The sequence below is a fragment of the Rhinatrema bivittatum genome, chromosome 12 (genome assembly GCF_901001135.1).
Source record: "Rhinatrema bivittatum chromosome 12, aRhiBiv1.1, whole genome shotgun sequence".
Classification (NCBI taxonomy): Eukaryota; Metazoa; Chordata; class Amphibia; order Gymnophiona; family Rhinatrematidae; genus Rhinatrema; species Rhinatrema bivittatum.
Genome location: NC_042626.1, coordinates 11260057 through 11279588, shown reverse-complemented (window position 1 = coordinate 11279588; position 19532 = coordinate 11260057). Strand labels below are relative to the sequence as shown.

Sequence of the window (19532 nt, the reverse complement as noted above, 5' to 3'; positions counted from 1 at the left end):
AAAAGATTATTGCGACTTCTGGTTATTGTTCTGGACCTGCTTTTGAGGACGTTGAGCCCTGGCGTGTCCTTGGGCCTGAACTTGCTGAGGCTGCTGCCTCTGCGGTTGGTAGGTCAGGGACCGATAGGATGAATAAGGCCTATACACACGCCTTTGGTAGAAGGACTTATACATCGTATAAAAGTGTCTGGCGAAAGCTTGCTCCATGGATGATGTGAGGGAGGAGACCGCAGAGCTCTCTCCTTGAGCTGGGAAACCGTTTCTCAAAGTTTGTCCCCAAATAAATTGTCCCTTTACAAGGGAGATCTGCTAGCTTCTCGTGGACATCATCGTGGATTGCACTGGCTCTCAGCCAAGCCATCCTCCTGGCCGCAATGGACCCTGCCAATGTCCTTGCCGATGTCCTAGCCGACATCTCAAATGCCTGGTAAATGGTGCGAAGAAAGTGACACAAGCTCTTTTCCATGACCGCTATCACCCGAGTATGTGACTGGTCATCAGAGGCCTGGTCAGCCCCCAATTTCATTCCCTCAAGGTATTCATAGAGGTACTGCATGATATAAAATTGAGGTTGTTGAATTTTAGCATTGAGCATAGCACCTTGGAATACCTTTTTGCCAAAATCATCGAGGTACCTGCTCTCCTTACCCAGGGTGTGTTTGAGTATAGCCTGGTCTTTTTGGCTCACTTCATGGCAGATTCGACCACCACCGACGCGTGAGGCAGCTGGAATGATCTATAATGCGGGGATCTCCACATCTGAAACTTCAGGTCCAACTTCTGAGAGGTGGAAGAGGCAGAAAAAGTCTATTCCCATGCTTTGTTCATGACGGCTTTCAGGACTGAATGTGAAAGGAATGCATCGGCTCCGAGGAAACATAAAAAATTTCAAGAATCCCGTGCACCTCTGATCTGGGATCTGTCAATTTTTTGGTTTCAATCTTCAAAAAGGCCCCCACCTTCTCAATAAATTTAGAGTAAGACAGGTCCTCGGGAGGTGAGGATGGTTCAAGAGGTTCCTCTGGGAGGTCAGAAGTAATGCCTGTGGACGACCCCGGAGAGGACGGAGAAGAATATACCGGCTCAAGCCCGCAGGACTCCAATCAACAGCCGCGACGCTGTCCCCCGTTACATCCCGTGTGGGAGAAGAAGGAACAGAGTGTGACAATGAGGTCCACTCAGATGGGCTAGAGGGTGGCACTAGCTGTTGTCTCATCTGCAGATTCTCAAAGAATGACTGCAGGATTCCTGTTATTTGTGACATAGCATGTAAGGCTGCACCTTCTATCTGATGGTGCAGAGAAGAAACCTTCCTCTTCTTTTGTGGAGGCAGGGAGACTTCCCGTCCCATCCCTGGGCCAGTAGCCCCTTGACTTAGAGGGAGGAACTGTCACCCGTAAGAGAGAAGAAAATGGGTCTCTTTCTTGCCGAGGGCGATCCTCATCCACATTGTGCAACCTTCGTTTCCCTAATGGCTCCTGGGCCCAGGCTGGCGCCTTTTTTGTTTAGAGACAGAGAAAGTCCCATATGGCCACTGCTACCCACCGAGGACAAAGATCCTTCTGAGACATGTTGGACGCCCACATCTGAAGCCCCAGAGTCCTCTAGCTCACTCAGGGTGATCACTATTTGAGGGTCTCAGTGCCATGGTTCCTGAGAGCCTCCAGCCTTGCATGCGACCAGCTTCGAAACTGGACTCGGCTGCGTTGAGTGTGTCGGGTCGATATGTCAGGTTTTTTCCTTCGCCTTCCACCTTAGAAAGGACAGCTCCCTCAACGCACGCACGCTTCGGCGTCGATAGCATCGGTACTTCTTCGATCAGCACCTGCTTCAGGCGCTCTGCATCATGCGTTGGACGACGCTCTGCGTTGGATGCGGTAGGTTGATCCAACCCTTGCGTCGATTGACGCGCTTTGTTGGTGCGTCAGTCCAGATGTTGCTTTGATCTGGATGCAGTATGCGTCAACAGAGATGGCACATTGCCACTACCCCTCTCCTATGCCATATCGCTTGATGCAGTAGGGCCTTTTCGGGGCTTATCACCCTCGCCCTTACCTCCCGGCTCTCTAGGGAGCTTTTCCACTCAGGCCTTCCTGGAGGTTGGCTCCAACAAAGACTCTCTTTTGTGCTCCACAGGTTTCTTGGGCTCCCTGCCCGGAGAAGACTGTGTTAAGCAATGGGAGGGGCATATAACCCCTAGGAGGCTCCTTCCAACTCCTGGAGCCTCACAATTTTCTCAGCCCTCTGTCTCTGGGCCCACGATGACATCCTCGCTCAGTCGCGGCAGGATGCCTGGTCTGTGACAGACATAACATTGCCAAATTGGCAATACGTGAAGCCTGGGGACTTTGGAGCCAAGGTAGCACTGAAAAGTGCTTTTGGGGGTTCACTTAAGTGAAAATAGAGGCAAAAAAGAGAAGAAGTAGAAAAAATTTGAAGAAAAAAAGAGAGAGAGAGAGAGAGAGAACACGACTGATAGCTATGCAGGAAGAAACAGAACTGAGGCAATGCAGGCAGTCATGCGGGAACCACGACGCAGGTGCATAGAGCCCAGCTCTGTATATCGGAGAGTAGTTCCCACTTCGGGCCGTCCCAGACAGCATGGCTAATTCAGCCTGCTTATTGATGGGAAAAAACCTATATTCAAGAAATTCTTCAGGAATACATGTCTAAGCAGCTCCAAGGGAGAACTCAACAGAGCCCTGGCAAGCAGAATAAGATCCCATTGAAGAACCAGGGTCCTAAAGGAAAAACTTATATGTTTAACTGTTACATGGGGATAACTTGCTGATGCAGTGCTTACTACCCTTAATCACTAAGCCTGATACTTTTGATGCAACTCCAAAATTGCTCTCTGCTTCCACGGCAATGGTTAAGGGAAACTGAATTCAAACAACATTTGAGGGCCCTGACTTTACGGTCTGGGAAACTGATAAGCATGGGGGTAACCTGCACAGTGCAGCAGATACTGGCATAAGCTTGCTGGACAGACTGGGTGGATTATTTGGTCCTTTTCTGCCGTCATTTCTATGTTTCTATGTAACTCCATGAAGAAATCAAACATCCAGGTTGGAAGCAACTGATCCCTGAAAGAAGCAATTGCTGCCACCTGAACTTTCAGGGAACAAAGTACTAGACCCTTGTCTAAGCCTCTCTGCTACCAACTTAAAAGTAAAATTTGTACTTTAGAGATATCATGTAATTATAGACCAGTGAGCCTGACTTCAGTGCCGGGAAAAATAGTGGAAACTATTCTCAAGATCAAAATTGTGGAGCATATAGAAAGACATGATTTAATGGGACACAGTCAACATGGATTTACCCAAGGGAAGTCTTGCCTAACAAATCTGCTTCATTTTTTTGAAGGGGTTAATAAACGTGGATAAGGGTGAACCGGTAGATGTAGTGTATTTGGATTTTCAGAAGGCGTTTGACAAAGTCCCTCATGAAAGGCTTCAACGAAAACTAAAAAGTCATGGGATAGGAGGCGATGTCCTTTCGTGGATTACAAACTGGTTAAAAGACAGGAAACAGAGAGTAGGATTAAATGGTCAATTTTCTCAGTGGAAAAGGGTAAACAGTGGAGTACCTCAGGGATCTGTATTGGGACCAGTGCTTTTCAATATATATATAAATGATCTGGAAAGGAATACGACGAGTGAGGTTATCAAATTTGCGGATGATACAAAATTATTCAGAGTAGTTAAATCACAGGCAAACTGTGATACATTACAGGAGGACCTTGCAAGACTGGAAGATTGGGCATCCAAATGGCAGATGAAATTTAATGTGGACAAGTGCAAGGTGTTGCACATAGGAAAAAATAACCCTTGCTGTAGTTACACGATGTTAGGTTCCATATTAGGAGCTACCCCCCAGGAAAAAGATCTAGGCATCATAGTGGATAATACTTTAAAATCGTCGGCTCAGTGTGCTGCAGCAGTCAAAAAAGCAAATAGAATGTTAGGAATTATTAGGAAGGGAATGGTTAATAGAACGGAAAATGTCATAATGCCTCTGTATCGCTCCATGGTGAGACCGCACCTTGAATACTGTGTACAATTCTGGTCGCCGCATCTCAAAAAAGATATAGTTGCGATAGAGAAGGTACAGAGAAGGGCAACCAAAATGATAAAGGGGATGGAACAGCTCCCCTATGAGGAAAGGCTGAAGAGGTTAGGGCTGTTCAGCTTGGAGAAGAGACGGCGGAGGGGGGATATGATAGAGGTCTTTAAGATCATGAGAGGTCTTGAACGAGTAGATGTGACTCGGTTATTTACACTTTCGAATAATAGAAAGACTAGGGGGCACTCCATGAAGTTAGCAAGTAACACATTTAAGACTAATCGGAGAAAATTCTTTTTCACTCAACGCACAATAAAGCTCTGGAATTTGTTGCCAGAGAAGGTAGTTAGTGCAGTTAGTGTAGCTGGGTTCAAAAAAGGTTTGGATAAGTTCTTGGAGGAGAAGTCCATTAATGGCTATTAATCAATTATCAATTATACTTAGGGAATAGCCACTGCTATTAATTGCATCAGGGGCATGGGTTCTTCTTGGTGTTTGGGTAATTGCCAGGTACTTGTGGCCTGGTTTTTGGCCTCTGTAGGAAACAGGATGCTGGGCTTGATGGACCCTTGGTCTGTCCCAGCATGGCAATTTCTTATGTTCTTATGTACTTTAGAGACATCATGCAGTTCATGCTAGATATATTTTTCTTTAAAACCTAATTTAACAGAGGGATAGTCTAAAATACAGCTGTAGTTGAACAATGAAAGGTTGCCTTTATCCCTATTACAATGAAATCCATATGTTCACTACTCTCTTTTAGTTGATGTTACTGTCTTTTTTGCCATCTGATTTCTCTATAGATGCTGCTTACAAACTGGAAGAAACTAAGGGCCTATTTTACTAAGCTTTTTTCCCATAGACTCAAATGGGAGAAAAGTCTCAGTAAATTGGGCCTTAAAAATCAGCTAATCAGACTAGCCAATTCAGTGTAAATTCCTCTATACAAGAGAAATCAGAGGTATAGATTAGCCAATACAGACCATGAAGTATTTTAAGATAGAAAGCCAAACAGGCAAGTGAAATACATATGAATAAAATATTCTAAGTAAAATATTGCTAAGTTCACAATGTATAAAGAGCTATCATAAACTTTACCTTTTATTTCTTCAAGGTCATTTATCTTTTTCATTGTTTCATGCAGCTGATATTTTATGTTTATCAGTTCGTTATCTCTTTCATCATTCTGCTGCTTTATCAGTGTTAACTAGTAAAATAAATAAGTTAAGGAGAAATTATTTTATGATAAGGAGAAATTAAGACTTATCTGATAATTTCTTTTACTTTACTTCTGCTATACCAGTCAAGAGCCCGTGGGTTTAGTCCCTTCATCCAGCAATTGGAGGGAGTTGGGGGTTTTTTTAATGACATCACCTGAATGTGTGTGTTGCATGGAACCAGATATAGCCAGTGTACTACTGATAAAGCTCTGGTTCTACCATGGCCTACTATATGTTTTTCCTCTGTGGCCGATGGTGGGCAAGGTTCTATGTCGCATAGAAAAGCATTGCGGAGAGGTGATTCTGGTGGCTCCGGAGTGGCCTCGTCGTCCATGGTTTGCGGATCTGGTCAACCTGGTGGTGGTTGGCCCGCTTTGCTTAGGCCACCTGACGCGTCTTCTTCGACAGGTCCTATATTTTTCGACCAGGCTGCTCGCTTTTGTCTAGCGGCAAGGCTTTTGAGAGGAGGCGTTTGAAAAGGAAAGGTTACCTGGACTCGGTAGTCACCATATTGTAACATTCTAGAAGGAAGTCTACTAACCTCTCTTATGTTCGGGTATGGAAGGTTTTGAGTCCTGGTGTTCCGTCAGGGGAATTCACCCTCTTAGGGCCTTAATTCCTGAAATATTATCTTTCTTACAGGATGGCTTCACCAAGGGCTTATCTCTTAGTTCTCTTAAAGTGCAGGTAGCAGCACTGGGATCTCTCTGGCAAAATTGAAGGTTTTTCTGTCTCCATCTGCTGATAGGGGGAGATGAACCCAGGTGTCTGGACTGATCCAAGTACGTACAGGGAAATTCCATTACAGTATTGTAGACCACAATGTAGGATTAAGGCATCTAACTCCTTGTTGAAAAGTATGACACCAACTTGTGAGACAATAAAGATGTCCCATTAAGTTTTCCCCTTAAGGCAAAAAAAATCGCTGCAACTTGACCTTTAAAGAACTCAAGGCCAAGACCTTGTTGAATCTCTTCTGTAAGAATGTCAGAAGAGCTCCTATTTGTAACATCAAAGCAAACAGTTAATCTGTCTACAATATACTGCAAAAACGTGCCATATCCTCACAAATTCTTTGTTGATTTCCCTTTAAAATTTAACCTTGGTGTAATCCCTTCTTGGTTAATCTCGTCCACTCTATAGCTTTGCCATAAGTGAGAATGAAGATGGGTTCTGATTCCTGGTGGAAGAGACCCCCTATGCCTTGAAAATGCAATGGTCGATCCATAGCACTAAAACTATACAAACCACAGAGATCACTAAGATCTCTGAATAAACGATTATTAGCTGTGTCAACATTACTGAATACTCATCTAACAAAAATAAGAGATTGTGAGCTCTCCATTGCTGGCCCAATACTATGGAACTCACTACCCGAGGCACTACAACTTACCTCAGAAAGAAAGAAATTCAAAAGTGAACTGAAAACATGGTTATTTAAAAATGCCTATAATCTACCTTAAAACTTACCTGAAATCAGAGCAAACACCAGTAAGGACAACTTAAACTACCTGTGCTCAGAACAAGCACCAACAAGGGGACATTAATAAACTAACAACAGAACTAACCAATGACACCAAAATAAAACATCTGAAACATATGCCAATGTATATCTTAATCTCTCGTCCCCCTCTTATTTTTCCTCCTCCAAGTTATACATCCTTCTTATAATGTAACTTTACTCTCCTTCAAATTGTATTTACTGTTTGGTTGGTTATAGTTCCTAATTGTTTGATGTAAACCGAGCTGATTTGATTTGTATCAAGAAATTCGGTATAGAAAAGCCTTTAATAAATAAATAAATAAATAAAATAAATATCCTAAACCACTAACCTCTTATCCCAGCACCTTAGTTAAAACACTAGAACATACCCCTTATATTTATCTCAATTGATTATATTAAGTCAATGTTCATGCCAATGTATAATATGTATGTTATGTGATTACATTAAGTCATTGTATAAGTCATGCCATATATAACTCCAATATTATTTAATTCCTAACTCCAATATTATTTAATTATTTAATTACTAACTCCAATATTATTTAACTCCTAACAATCAACACACATCACCATCAATATCACTATTAGCTACCTCTTACAATGTAATTATATGTAATTAGCTGGTTTTCCTTTTCCTTTTTCCTTCTCACTCCAAGTTCTATTTTTCCTTGTTACATGTAACTGCTTTTTCCGCACTATTGTTCAAGTTTAAGTTTATTTTGCACTCCTGTTTCATGTGAACCAGCATGATGGGACTATTGTCTTGAATGTTGGTATATTAAAAAACTTAAATAAATAAATAAATATATATGTTATGTTATAAACTGTTGTCTTTATTTGGAATGATGGTATATTAAATAAACAAATATATATTAGAAATTTATTTTATGTAAACTGATGTGATATACTAGTTTGAATGTCGATATATAAAAATAAATAAATATAAATAAATAAATAAACTATAAATAAACTATCAGCCTGCTTTGATTAGCATACCATGGTCTTAATGGCCAGTGTGGTGTCACTAGGACCTCATTGTCATGAACCGCTCTGCCCGCGGGTCTCCCCACGAGCAGGCCACTCACCCCTTGCTGCTGATCTTCGCCGGCGCGGCTGGACGCCGCCGTCGGCCCTCCCACGCAGCCGGAGTCGCGGCGTAAAGTTCTTCATGCGGCCCGGAGGCTGCCCGTGTCTCTCCTCTTCACCGCGGCCGGAGCCGCGGACTTTCCAGCTGCCCACCCGGCCCGGGACCGCCCCCGACGCTGATTCTATCTTCGCGGCTGGAGGCCGCAAAAGCCCCGGGCTGGAGTAGCGGCAGGAGCCGCCCCCGGGGCCTCCTGCAGCGGCTGGAGCCGCTGCTCACGTTGGGCCTGCGTCCCAGGCCAGCCCTGCCTCTTCTGACACAACTACGTCGGTGCAGGTCGCTGTCCGCAGTCCTGCACAGCTCCTGCACTCTCCTAGGCGCACAGCCGCGTCTTGTCTCAACATTTAAAGGGCCAGACACAGGAAGTGTCTTGGCCCCACCTTGGTGACTGTTTCCTGCTTCAGCCCTATAAAGGGCTGCTCCGTCAGTTGTTCCTGGCCTTGCATCGTCGTGGAGTATTCACTCTGGAGGCTCCTGCCTGCCAGAGCCTATGTAAGGTCTTCTTGTCTTGTGGAGCTCCTCATCGTCATGTCTTCTCGTCATGCCATGTCATGTCTTTGTGCCTGAGGTCCTCGTCCAGGTGACCTAGTGTCTTGATCTTCTATGTCCTGGTGTTCCTGCCTTCCTCAATGTTCTTTCCTACGTCTCGCCTTCAATGTTCTCAAGCCTTCTGGTCCAGTAGGCCGGGGGTCCCTCAGATGAAGTACTCCTGCTGGTGGACGGTTGTCCTGTGCTCCTGAGCTGTCATGTCCTGGTTGTGTGTTCCTGCGCTGTCCCGCTCTCCTCGTGGTCCGTGACCAGTCTGCAAGGACTGTGTAGGGCGCGTAGTGGACAGGGTGGTCCGCGACTCAGTCCCGCGGGTGGCCTGAGTAGGGCACCCTGAGAGACAGTGCCAATGTCCGCCTTCCTTGCTTCTCGTCTCATCTGGATTCCAAGTTCCTCGTGCTGTCTGCCCTTCAGCGTCATGTTTCTGATGTCGTTGCATCGACCCTGGTCCGGGATGCCGTCGCATCGACCACTGGTCCGTGATGTTTTCGCATCAGCCTTGGTGTCAAGTCTCGTCTGCGATGCCGTTGCATCGATCCTGGTGTCACGTCTTCATAGTCCTGGTGTCATGTCTTCAGCCCAAGAGTCTTCGTGCCATGTGATGCAGTCGCATCAACCCAAGTCTTCGTGCCATGTGATGCCGTTGCATCAATCTTCTTGTCTACGTGTCAAGGTCCGTCTGCCCTCAACCTCAGGCCAGGCCTGCTTCTCCATGCTGCTCGCAGCAGGTCCAAAAGGGCTCGGAATGGTCGGAGGACCATTCAACTTCCAACATCCTCGGATGTTGGCCTTGGGAGCTTGCCGGCCTGGCAGAGGGTAGACCGTCAGCCATGCGGAGCCACCGTCAACCCTTGGCTCGGCCTAGAAGGTCTGGGTCAGGCTGAGGCCCATGGGCACACTAAAACACCGTTCTCAACACTCATATACCTAATTCTATTTATTTAGATTTTTATATTCCGCTTTTTGCATTTTTTTCACACTGCAAAGTTGATTACATTCAGGTACTGTAGATATTTCCCTATCCTCAGAGGGCTTACAATTGAAGTTTGTATCTGAGGCAATGGAGGGTAAAGTAACTTGCCCAAGCTCACAAGCAGCAACAGTGGGACTTGAACCCTGATCTCCTGGTTTGAAGCCCATTGCTCTAACCACTAGGCTCCTCCCTGAGCTTCTTTGGTCCATGGCCTACTAACGGCCAAGGTGGGGAGAAAGCATAAAGCAACATTTTCCTGGGCCACTCCTTTATCAGCACATTCAGTCTTTTCATTGGCTGAAGAACTTTCTTGCCTTTGCATTGTGGTGGGTTGTTGTTAGAAGCATCTATGGTTCACCCCATCTTTGTATTTTCTGTTTGCATGCCCAATGGCCTAGCACCTGGATCTTCATATTTTGGCTCAAAAAATCTGCTTGACCATTCTCCTGACCTGAAATGTGTAATGCTGAAAGTTGTAGCAAATTTTTCTCCTACCATGCAAACAGTAGCTCTGTTTCCTCAGAAACTATTTGGCTCTGGGTTCCCTATTGTTTGTTTATGTATGCTACTCCTGTTGCATAGTTGCATAGTATACTTACTGTTCCTCAACTAATCATTGACTGAAAATGAAGTAATGATAGCTTTATGATCCTTAACTCTAACTGATTTATGTATCCTGTACTCTATCACTTTGCTCAACTTTGAGCAAAACTGTTCTGGCAAAAGGCACCTCAATTTTTTAAAAAGAGCATCTGTTGTATTAAAATCCAATTTCATTTTCATTTATTAAAATGTATTTATCGCTTAAAACTTAAGGTCTAAGCGATGTACAAAATAACTGTTACGTCGGCCGGCCGCAGAGCCCGCAACCGGCCTTCTTCACCTTCTTCGCTGCCCTGCTGGGAGCGGTCTCCAGCTTTGCTGCAGGGCAGGGGGAGCACTCTCAGCCCTGGTCTCCTCTTTGCAGCCCTGTTTGCCGCTGGAGTCGCGGCAGAAACGCCATCGCCGGCAGCCTCTCACATCTGGCTCCCCAGGTGCGCGCAAGTACCTCTCTACAAAATTTAAAGGGCCCACGGCACGCTGGCTGCCTGCTCTTTTTTGTGACATCACCGGTTCAGTGGCCTATATTAGGCGAGCCCTGACTATCAGGACTTGCCTTGGCAACTGGTTCGCTCCCTAATCGTGAGTTCAGTTGCTTGTCCGTTGTTTGCCTGTATTCCTGTGCCTTCTGATTCCGACCTTTGCTACGCCTGACCATGCTACGAATTGCCTCCTGATTCCGACCTTTGCTACGCCTGACCACGCTATGAACTGCCTCCTGATTATGACCTTTTGCTACGCCTGACCATGCTACAAACTGCGTCCTAATTACAACCTTTTGCTACGCCTGACCACACTACGAACCGCCTCATGATTGTGACCTTTGCTATGCCTGACCATGCTACGAACTGCCTCCTGATTCCGACTTTTGCTACGCCTGACCACGCTACGAACTGCCTCCTGATTCAGACCTTTGCTATGCCTGACCATGCTACGAACAGCCTCCTGATTCTGACTTCCACTAGCCCCAGCCGGTCTCTGTCAGTTTGCCGGTTCCGCCTGCCGACGGTGGGGACCTGTGGGACTCCATCCCACAGGTGGCGTCAACCCCACCTCGGCCTAAGGGTCCACCTTCAGTGTAACAGATTGCTAAGGCCATGGACTCGGCGGATCTGTCCGCTCTCCAGGCCATTCCGGGCCTGGCCCAGAAAGTTCAGGAGCAGCAACGATTCCTGGAAGCATTGGCTACTTTTATTGAGCATCTAAATGCCTGATTGGATTCTCAGCCGGTGGACTTGCCTGTGCTGAAGTCCATTCCCGGGTTCGTTCTGAAGCTCCAGAACCTCCAGTCGACCTTGGAACTGGTGGTGGCAGACGTATACCATCTTGCCGCCCGTCAAGATTTTCTGACCCAACTTAACGCCCCACCTCCGTCCCCAGCGGCTCCTGTGCATGTTTTCTATCCCGGTCGGGTGGTCATTCCTCTGCCAGCACTGCCTCGTTACTCGGGAGACCCTAAACAGTGTTGGGGATTCTTAAACCAATGCCACATGCATTTTACCCTTCAGTCAGCGCTTTTTCCAAACGACTTGGTCAAGACAACCTTCATTCTTTCCCTTTTGGATGGCATGGCTTTGGCTTGGGCCTTCCCCTTGTGGGAGCGCTCCGACCCCTTACTTTCAAACCTGCCGCACTTTGTCTCGGCCTTTAAACAGATTTTTGAGGAACCTGGAAGGCTCCCCGCCATGGAATCTGATCTTCATTTGCGACAAGGGTCTCGCTCCTTAAATGATTACGCAATTGAATTCCGAACCTTGGCCACAGGGCTTACGTGTCACGCTTGCTGGACGACTTAGCTCCCCAAATTAAAGATGAACTTGCAGCATGAGAACTTCCTACGTCCCTCGAAGGACTCATCGAGATCACAGGGAAGATCGATCGGCGACTCCAAGAGCGGGCCTGCCATTCGTGAGGATGAAAAATCCTGCTGAGTTTGTCTGCCCTGGAGTTCTGAATCCTGGGCAGATAAGTTGCTTGAAGAGATACTGATCATTGATGAACCCATTCTAGTAATTGTACTGCTTCCTTGCAAAGGTTCCAAGAAGCGGACCCTCCTTCCTTGTTTATGTAAAACATTGTGACTTGGTTGTCCGTGTGAATCATGACTATCTTTCCTCGAAGAGATTCTTCGAAAGCTCGAAGGGCGTTTCTAACTGCTTTGAGTTCTAGTAGGTTGATGTGTTGAGTCCTCTTGAATGCCGACCATAAACCCTGAGTTGTCAATTGGTCTAGATGAGCTCCCCAACCCTTGTGGGAGGTATCTGTGGTGAGTATTAGGTGATGTCGTAACAGTCTCAATGACGCCCCTGTCTGCAGTGCTGACGGAGAAATCCACCACTGAAGATCTGTTTTCATACTGTTCGTCATGATAATAGGTGTAGACAATGGGTGGAGGAATTGATTCCATTGTTTTTTCAGGTCCCATTGTAGGCGACGCATGTGGAGTCGTGTATGAGGAATTACATATATGGCAGCTGCCATGTGGCCAAGGAGAGCTGGAATATGTCGAGCCGATGTTATCGAAGTCTGAAGGACATCTGTAGCCAGAGTAGAGAGAGCCACTGCTCTTGGATGGGGAAGGAAAGCTTTGTCCTGTATCGTATTGATGACAGCCCCAATGAATTGTAAAGTTTGAGTGGGCTGCAGATGTGATTTTTCATAATTTATGAGAAAGCCTAGATTGTCCAGGCAAGAAATAGTTCGTAGGAGATTGGTCCATAACAGGGTCTGATTGGAGTCTACTAGGAGCCAATTGTCCAGATAAGGAAATAGGGTAAAGCATAAACATTGGCAAGTTAAATGTAAGACATTGATAAGACAGGCTAAGAGAGAATTTGAAAAGAAGTTGGCTGTAGAGGCAAAAACTCACAGTAAAAACTTTTTTAAATATATCCGAAGCAGAAAGCCTGTGAGGGAGTCAGTTGGACCGTTAGATGATCGAGGGGTTAAAGGGGCACTTAGAGAAGATAAGGCCATCGTGGAAAGATTAAATGATTTCTTTGCTTCGGTGTTTACTGAAGAGGATGTTGGGGAGGTACCCGTAATGGAGAAGGTTTTCATGGGTAATGATTCAGATGGACTGAATCAAATCACGGTGAACCTAGAAGATGTGGTAGGCCTGATTGACAAACTGAAGAGTAGTAAATCACCTGGACCAGATGGTATACACCCCAGAATTCTGAAGGAACTAAAAAATGAAATTTCAGACCTATTAGTAAAAATTTGTAACTTATCATTAAAATCATCCATTGTACCTGAAGACTGGAGGATAGCAAATGTAACCCCAATATTTAAAAAGGGCTCCAGGGGCGATCCGGGAAACTACAGACCGGTTAGCCTGACTTCAGTGCCAGGAAAAATAGTGGAAAGTGTTCTAAACATCAAAATCACAGAACATATAGAAAGACATGGTTTAATGGAACAAAGTCAGCATGGCTTTACCCAGGGCAAGTCTTGCCTCACAAATCTGCTTCACTTTTTTGAAGGAGTTAATAAACATGTGGATAAAGGTGAACCGGTAGATATAGTATACTTAGATTTTCAGAAGGCGTTTGACAAAGTTCCTCATGAGAGGCTTCTAGGAAAAGTAAAAAGTCATGGGATAGGTGGCGATGTCCTTTCGTGGATTGCAAACTGGCTAAAAGACAGGAAACAAAGAGTAGGATTAAATGGGCAATTTTCTCAGTGGAAGGGAGTGGACAGTGGAGTGCCTCAGGGATCTGTATTGGGACCCTTACTTTTCAATATATTTATAAATGACCTGGAAAGAAATACGACGAGTGAGATAATCAAATTTGCAGATGACACAAAATTGTTCAGAGTAGTTAAATCACAAGCAGATTGTGATAAATTGCAGGAAGACCTTGTGAGACTGGAAAATTGGGCATCCAAATGGCAGATGAAATTTAATGTGGATAAGTGCAAGGTGATGCATATAGGGAAAAATAACCCATGCTATAATTACACAATGTTGGGTTCCATATTAGGTGCTACAACCCAAGAAAGAGATCTAGGTGTCATAGTGGATAACACATTGAAATCGTCGGTACAGTGTGCTGCGGCAGTCAAAAAAGCAAACAGAATGTTGGGAATTATTAGAAAGGGAATGGTGAATAAAACGGAAAATGTCATAATGCCTCTGTATCGCTCCATGGTGAGACCGCACCTTGAATACTGTGTACAATTCTGGTCGCCGCAACTCAAAAAAGATATAATTGCGATGGAGAAGGTACAGAGAAGGGCTACCAAAATGATAAGGGGAATGGAACAACTCTCCTATGAGGAAAGACTAAAGAGGTTAGGACTTTTCAGCTTGGAGAAGAGACGACTGAGGGGGGATATGATAGAGGTGTTTAAAATCATGAGAGGTCTAGAACGGGTAGATGTGAATCGGTTATTTACTCTTTCGGATAGTAGAAAGACTAGGGGGCACTCCATGAAGTTAGCATGGGGCACATTTAAAACTAATCGGAGAAAGTTCTTTTTTACTCAACGCACAATTAGACTCTGGAATTTGTTGCCAGAGGATGTGGTTAGTGCAGTTAATATAGCTGTGTTTAAAAAAGGATTGGATAAGTTCTTGGAGGAGAAGTCCATTACCTGCTATTAAGTTCACTTAGAGAATAGCCACTGCCATTAGCAATGGTTACATGGAATAGACTTAGTTTTTGGGTACTTGCCAGGTTCTTATGGCCTGGATTGGCCACTGTTGGAAACAGGATGCTGGGTTTGATGGACCCTTGGTCTGACCCAGTATGGCATTTTCTTATGTTCTTATGTTCTAAGGACACTGAACAAATAAACATGGGGGTAAACTTGCTTGATGCGGCAGTTACTACCCTTAACCAAAAAGCCTGATTCTACACTTCTAATGCAACTCCAACATTGCTCTCTGCTTCAACAGCAGGGAGGGAAAGAAAATTGGACTCAAACAGTAACCAACAAGAGCCCTGACCTTGGCGGTCTGAGTAACTGATAAGTATAGGAAACTGATAACTATGGGAGCTTGCTGGACAGACTGAATGGGTCATTGGGTCCTTTTCTGCTGTCACTTCTATGTTTCTATTAATCAAGTTGACTTAGGGAATAGCCACTGGTATTACTTGCATTACTAGCATTTATTTATTTATTTATTTATTTTTTCTATACCGACATTCGCACGAGACATCACATCGGTTTCCAGACAACAACAAATTCAGCCAACAGGGCTTTACATTGTAACTGATATTATAACTAGGGGGGAGGGGAGGGAAGGGGCAGGGCATGGGATCTACTTAATGTTTTGGGTACTTGCCAGGTACTTGTAACCTGGATTGGCCACTGTTGGAAACAGGATGCTGGGTTTGATGGACCCTTGATCTGACCCAGTATGGCATCTTCCCCAAACAGCAGCTTTCCCTTAAAGGGAAGATTACACAGTGGTGACTTGGACCACACATCCGCCAACCAACTGCACAACCACAGGAGTCTTTGAGCCGCCACTGCAGACACCGTGTTCTTGGCTGACATGCACACTAAATCAGAGTACATCTGCAACATATGCTACCCTGGCCTCCAAATCGGGCCACATGCCTGGAATTGTCCGCTGCGGCCTGCTCTTTCCCCCGCACCTTCTGCATCCAGTGCAAACAGCTCGTTGCATCAGGCTACCATAAATTGCCACCTGAAAACTCAAAGCTGAAACCTCAAGCATCCTTTTTTTACTGGATTTCTAGCTTTCGGTCCTGAACATCCTTCAGCACAGCCGACCCTGCTACTAGAATGGTTGTCTTTTTAGTGATTGCCAAGACTGACACATCTACCTTGGGTAGTTTCAACAGCTCCAAGGTTTCCTACTTCAGCAGGTACAATTTTGCCATCGCCCTGCTGACCTTCAAAAGCCAGCCTTCAGAGTATCACACTCCCGGTCCACCAACTTCTTTATCTTTTTAGGCAACGGAAAAGCCTTTGGAAGACCCCTTAGTCCATCCAGGACCAGATCTTAATCCCCAGCTCTTCCAGGACCTGAGGAATGAGGGGTCTCAACTCTTCCTTCTGGAACAACTGGACAACCCTTGGGTCATCCCCCTCAGAAACCAGAACCTCATCCGGGTCAGCTGCAACCTTGCCAGCCCCTGGGTCTGCATCTGAATTACCATTCCACAAGATTGTCAACAGTGACATCTGTGGGATCACCTCCCACATCTAGCGGGTCATCCGAGTCCTCCCAATCTTTGAGACCACTGTCCTCCTCTCCTGAAGCACACCCCAGTCCCAGGCGACGAAGGAGACTCCCCAACCCTTCAGGCGGAGCCACCCTAGGCCTTTTAGGGAGACAGTGCAGCTTCCCAGTCAAGGGCCGCTTCCCCCCCTGTCTTTTTGGCCTAATAGCCCTTTTGAAAGAACAGCATGAAATCTGCAGAAAAATCTTCTTTCTCCTAGTACAAGCAGGATGGTAGTCCTCACAAGTGGGTGACATTATCCGATGGAGTCTGGCATGGAAAACTTTTATCAAAGTTTCTAGAAGCTTTGACCAGCACACTGAGCATGCCCAGCATGCCGCTATCTGTGTGTCCAGAGGAAGATGCACCCACTTGTGAGGACTAACATCCTGCCGTCCTAGGAGAACACCGGTTACAGGTAAGCAACTGCACTATATCTGCAGCCTCCTCGCATGACACATCCCACTCAGGCTCCAACCCACAATCAAAGTCCTCTGAAGAAGTCAGGACCATGTAAGAAAGCAGAGGAGGGGAATCCCTGGGTTCCTCAAAAGCTGCTTGCCTCCTGCCACATGCTTCATCAAAAACCGTGGTATCCGCAGTTCCTTCAGGGGCTTCTGGCACTGGCCCCGCTGAGTGTGTGACTCTCCTCAAGCCTGCTACCACACTGGAGGATCCTTCCCCTCCCGATGCACAGCCCAGGCATAGTGCTGCAGCGTTCAGCTGAACCTGATGCGAGCTGCAGGCGGTATAGGTTCTCTCGTACTGCAATGTCAGCACCATTACCGTTGACCACGTGGCGCAAATGCACTCCTACCTGCTCCGCAATCAAAATAAACGGCCCGAGTCAGTGCTTCTGAAAACCCCCAGACCCCCAACGCTGTCAGGCACTCAGCGAACCTTTTCCCTCCCATGCAAGCCACAACCCACCAGCCTATCAGCCTCTGCACCTTTTTTTATTTATTTATTTTTGCTTAAATGAGTAGCATCGTCAAAACATACCCCTAAGAAAAAGAAAGGATATACTTCCCTGCTCTGGTCAATGGAGCAACGGAGGAGAAGAGAAGGCCTCAAAGGAAGCGAGGGAGCCAGATTCCCTGGCTTTTCAGTCCCTCTGGATGTCGCAGGCTGAGCCAGGCCAGGGATCACCAAACCCTACCCTCACCTGGCTCCACCCGAGGGATGGCCTACGAAGATGCCTAACACCTCAGGATCTCTCAATTTCTTCTTGTCTCTTCTAAAGTCTAATTTTTTTTTTTTTTTTAATCTGACTACAGATTTGCACCTCTACCATCTGCTGGAGACAGAAAAGTACTGAGGGACTGTAGATGGCCCTCTCGGTTAAGTATGGGATATCATTTGGGTTTTTGGAGTAGACATCTTGGCTTGGGTACAGGTCAATACTGAGGGACTGCAAGTGGCACTCTCAGTTATGTAGCAGTGCCTGAAAAGTTTTTATTCTTTGCCTCCATCTGCTGGTAGGGATGCAAAACCCACTTGTCTGGACTGATCTGGATATGAACAGAAACACAATTTAAACACACTTGGGACAGTAATGGAGAGCAGTAGTAGAAACAGGCTTGAAAGATTGGGTAAAAGACAACCATGGGTAGGGGAGATGGTGTTGGTTTAAGAGGGAAATTTATATGTGCATCTACCCAAAGTGTTAGAAAACAACAGTGAGGAAGACAAGTGGGCAAAATGGGTGAACCAGATGGATTTATCTTCTGTCATCTATTATTTTACTCTATAAATCAAATTAAATTCAATGTACGACAAACCTGTTGCTCCTTTATATTTAGTTGAGTCTTGTACTCACTGTCAAGTTTTTCCTTTTTTTCGGATTCTTCTTTAACTTCAAAAGACAAACATAATTGTAACTATTATTTATGAAGTAATGTGGTTGCTGTGTTTTTCCACATAACTACACAAAGGTCAACAAACAATTAGTAAGTGATACCCAAAGCAGTCGGACAAAATGGCACTCCTGAGTGAGTGTTATTTTCCATGTCCCCTTCCCTTTCGTGCTCATGTGCTTGCAGACTCAAAGGCTGACTCATCAGCCCTGGTGATAAAGGAATAACCTAATATATTTATGTCTAGTTTCAAAAGTTGTATTTCCTTCATTAGGTCACTGCAAAATAAGTTGAGTGATGTATGATTATATTGTATATATGTAACTCACCAATATTCTTTTTACAATCTAACACCACATCCCTTATCTCTAGTAAAGGATGTGTTGCTTCTTCTTCAATGTTAATGTTATAACCCCTTGTTCCTTGTGAACTGATATGATATGATTTGTATCATGAATGTTGGTATAGAAAAGAGTTAAATAAATTAAATAAAATAAAATAAATAGTATAAGAACTAAAAAAGATTAGATAGCACACTCACGTTTAAAATACATATCCAGTCTGGAGTTCTCAGCTTGCACACGAAGTTCTTCAAAAGCCATTATCATCCTCTTAAACAAAACATGTATTGTTAATATTGTATTTAAAAACTACCTAAAACAGAATGAAACTCCCTTTTAATCACAATTCTGATTTATTTATTTATTTATTTATTATTTAAAGTCTCTTTTACATAGAAACATAGAAACATAGAAATGACGGCAGAAGAAGACCAAATGGCCCATCTAGTCTGCCCAGCAAGCTTCACACATATTTTCTCTCATACTTATCTGTTTCTCTTAGCTCTTGGTTCTATTTCCCTTCCACCCCCACCTTTAATGTAGAGAACAGTGATGGAGCTGCATCCAAGTGAAATATCTAGCTTGATTCATTAGGGGTAGTAGCCGCCGCAATAAGCAAGCTGCACCCATGCTTATTTGTTTTACCCAGACTATGTTATTAGCCCTTATTGGTTGTTTTTCTTCTCCCCTGCCGTTGAAGCAGGGAGCTATGCTGGATATGCGTGACGTATAAGTCTTCTCCCATGCCGTTGAAGCAGAGAGCCATGCTGGATGTGCATCGAAAGTGAAGTATCAGGCACATTTGGTTTGGGGTAGTAACCGCCGTAACAAGCCAGCTACTCCCCGCTTTGTGAGTGCGAACCCTCTTTTCTTCTCCCCTGCCGTTGAAGCAGAGAGCTCTGCTGGATGTGTGAAGTATCAGTTTTTCTTCTCCCCTGCCGTTGAATCAGAGAACTTTGCTGTATATGCATTGAAAGTGAAGTATCAGGCTTATTTGATTTGGGGTAGTAACCGCCGTAACAAGCCAGCTACTCCCCTCTTTGTGAGTGTGAATCCTTTTTTCCACATTTCCTCTTGCTGTTG

The 19532-nt window shown here is 45.1% G+C and overlaps 1 protein-coding gene across 4 annotated transcripts in view; it reads right to left on the bottom strand.

Annotated features, from left to right (window-relative positions):
• SYCP1 (synaptonemal complex protein 1) overlaps positions 1-19532 on the bottom strand; it is a 345552-nt gene that overhangs the window by 253484 nt on the left and 72536 nt on the right. For all 4 annotated transcript variants that reach the window (XM_029573719.1, XM_029573718.1, XM_029573720.1 and 1 more), the window contains exons 9-11: positions 18650-18719; positions 18034-18107; positions 5164-5272 (exon numbers count right to left, since the gene is read on the bottom strand). In XM_029573719.1, coding sequence (XP_029429579.1) covers positions 5164-5272; positions 18034-18107; positions 18650-18719 — 253 coding nt within the window. The remainder of the gene's footprint in view (positions 1-5163; positions 5273-18033; positions 18108-18649; positions 18720-19532) is intronic.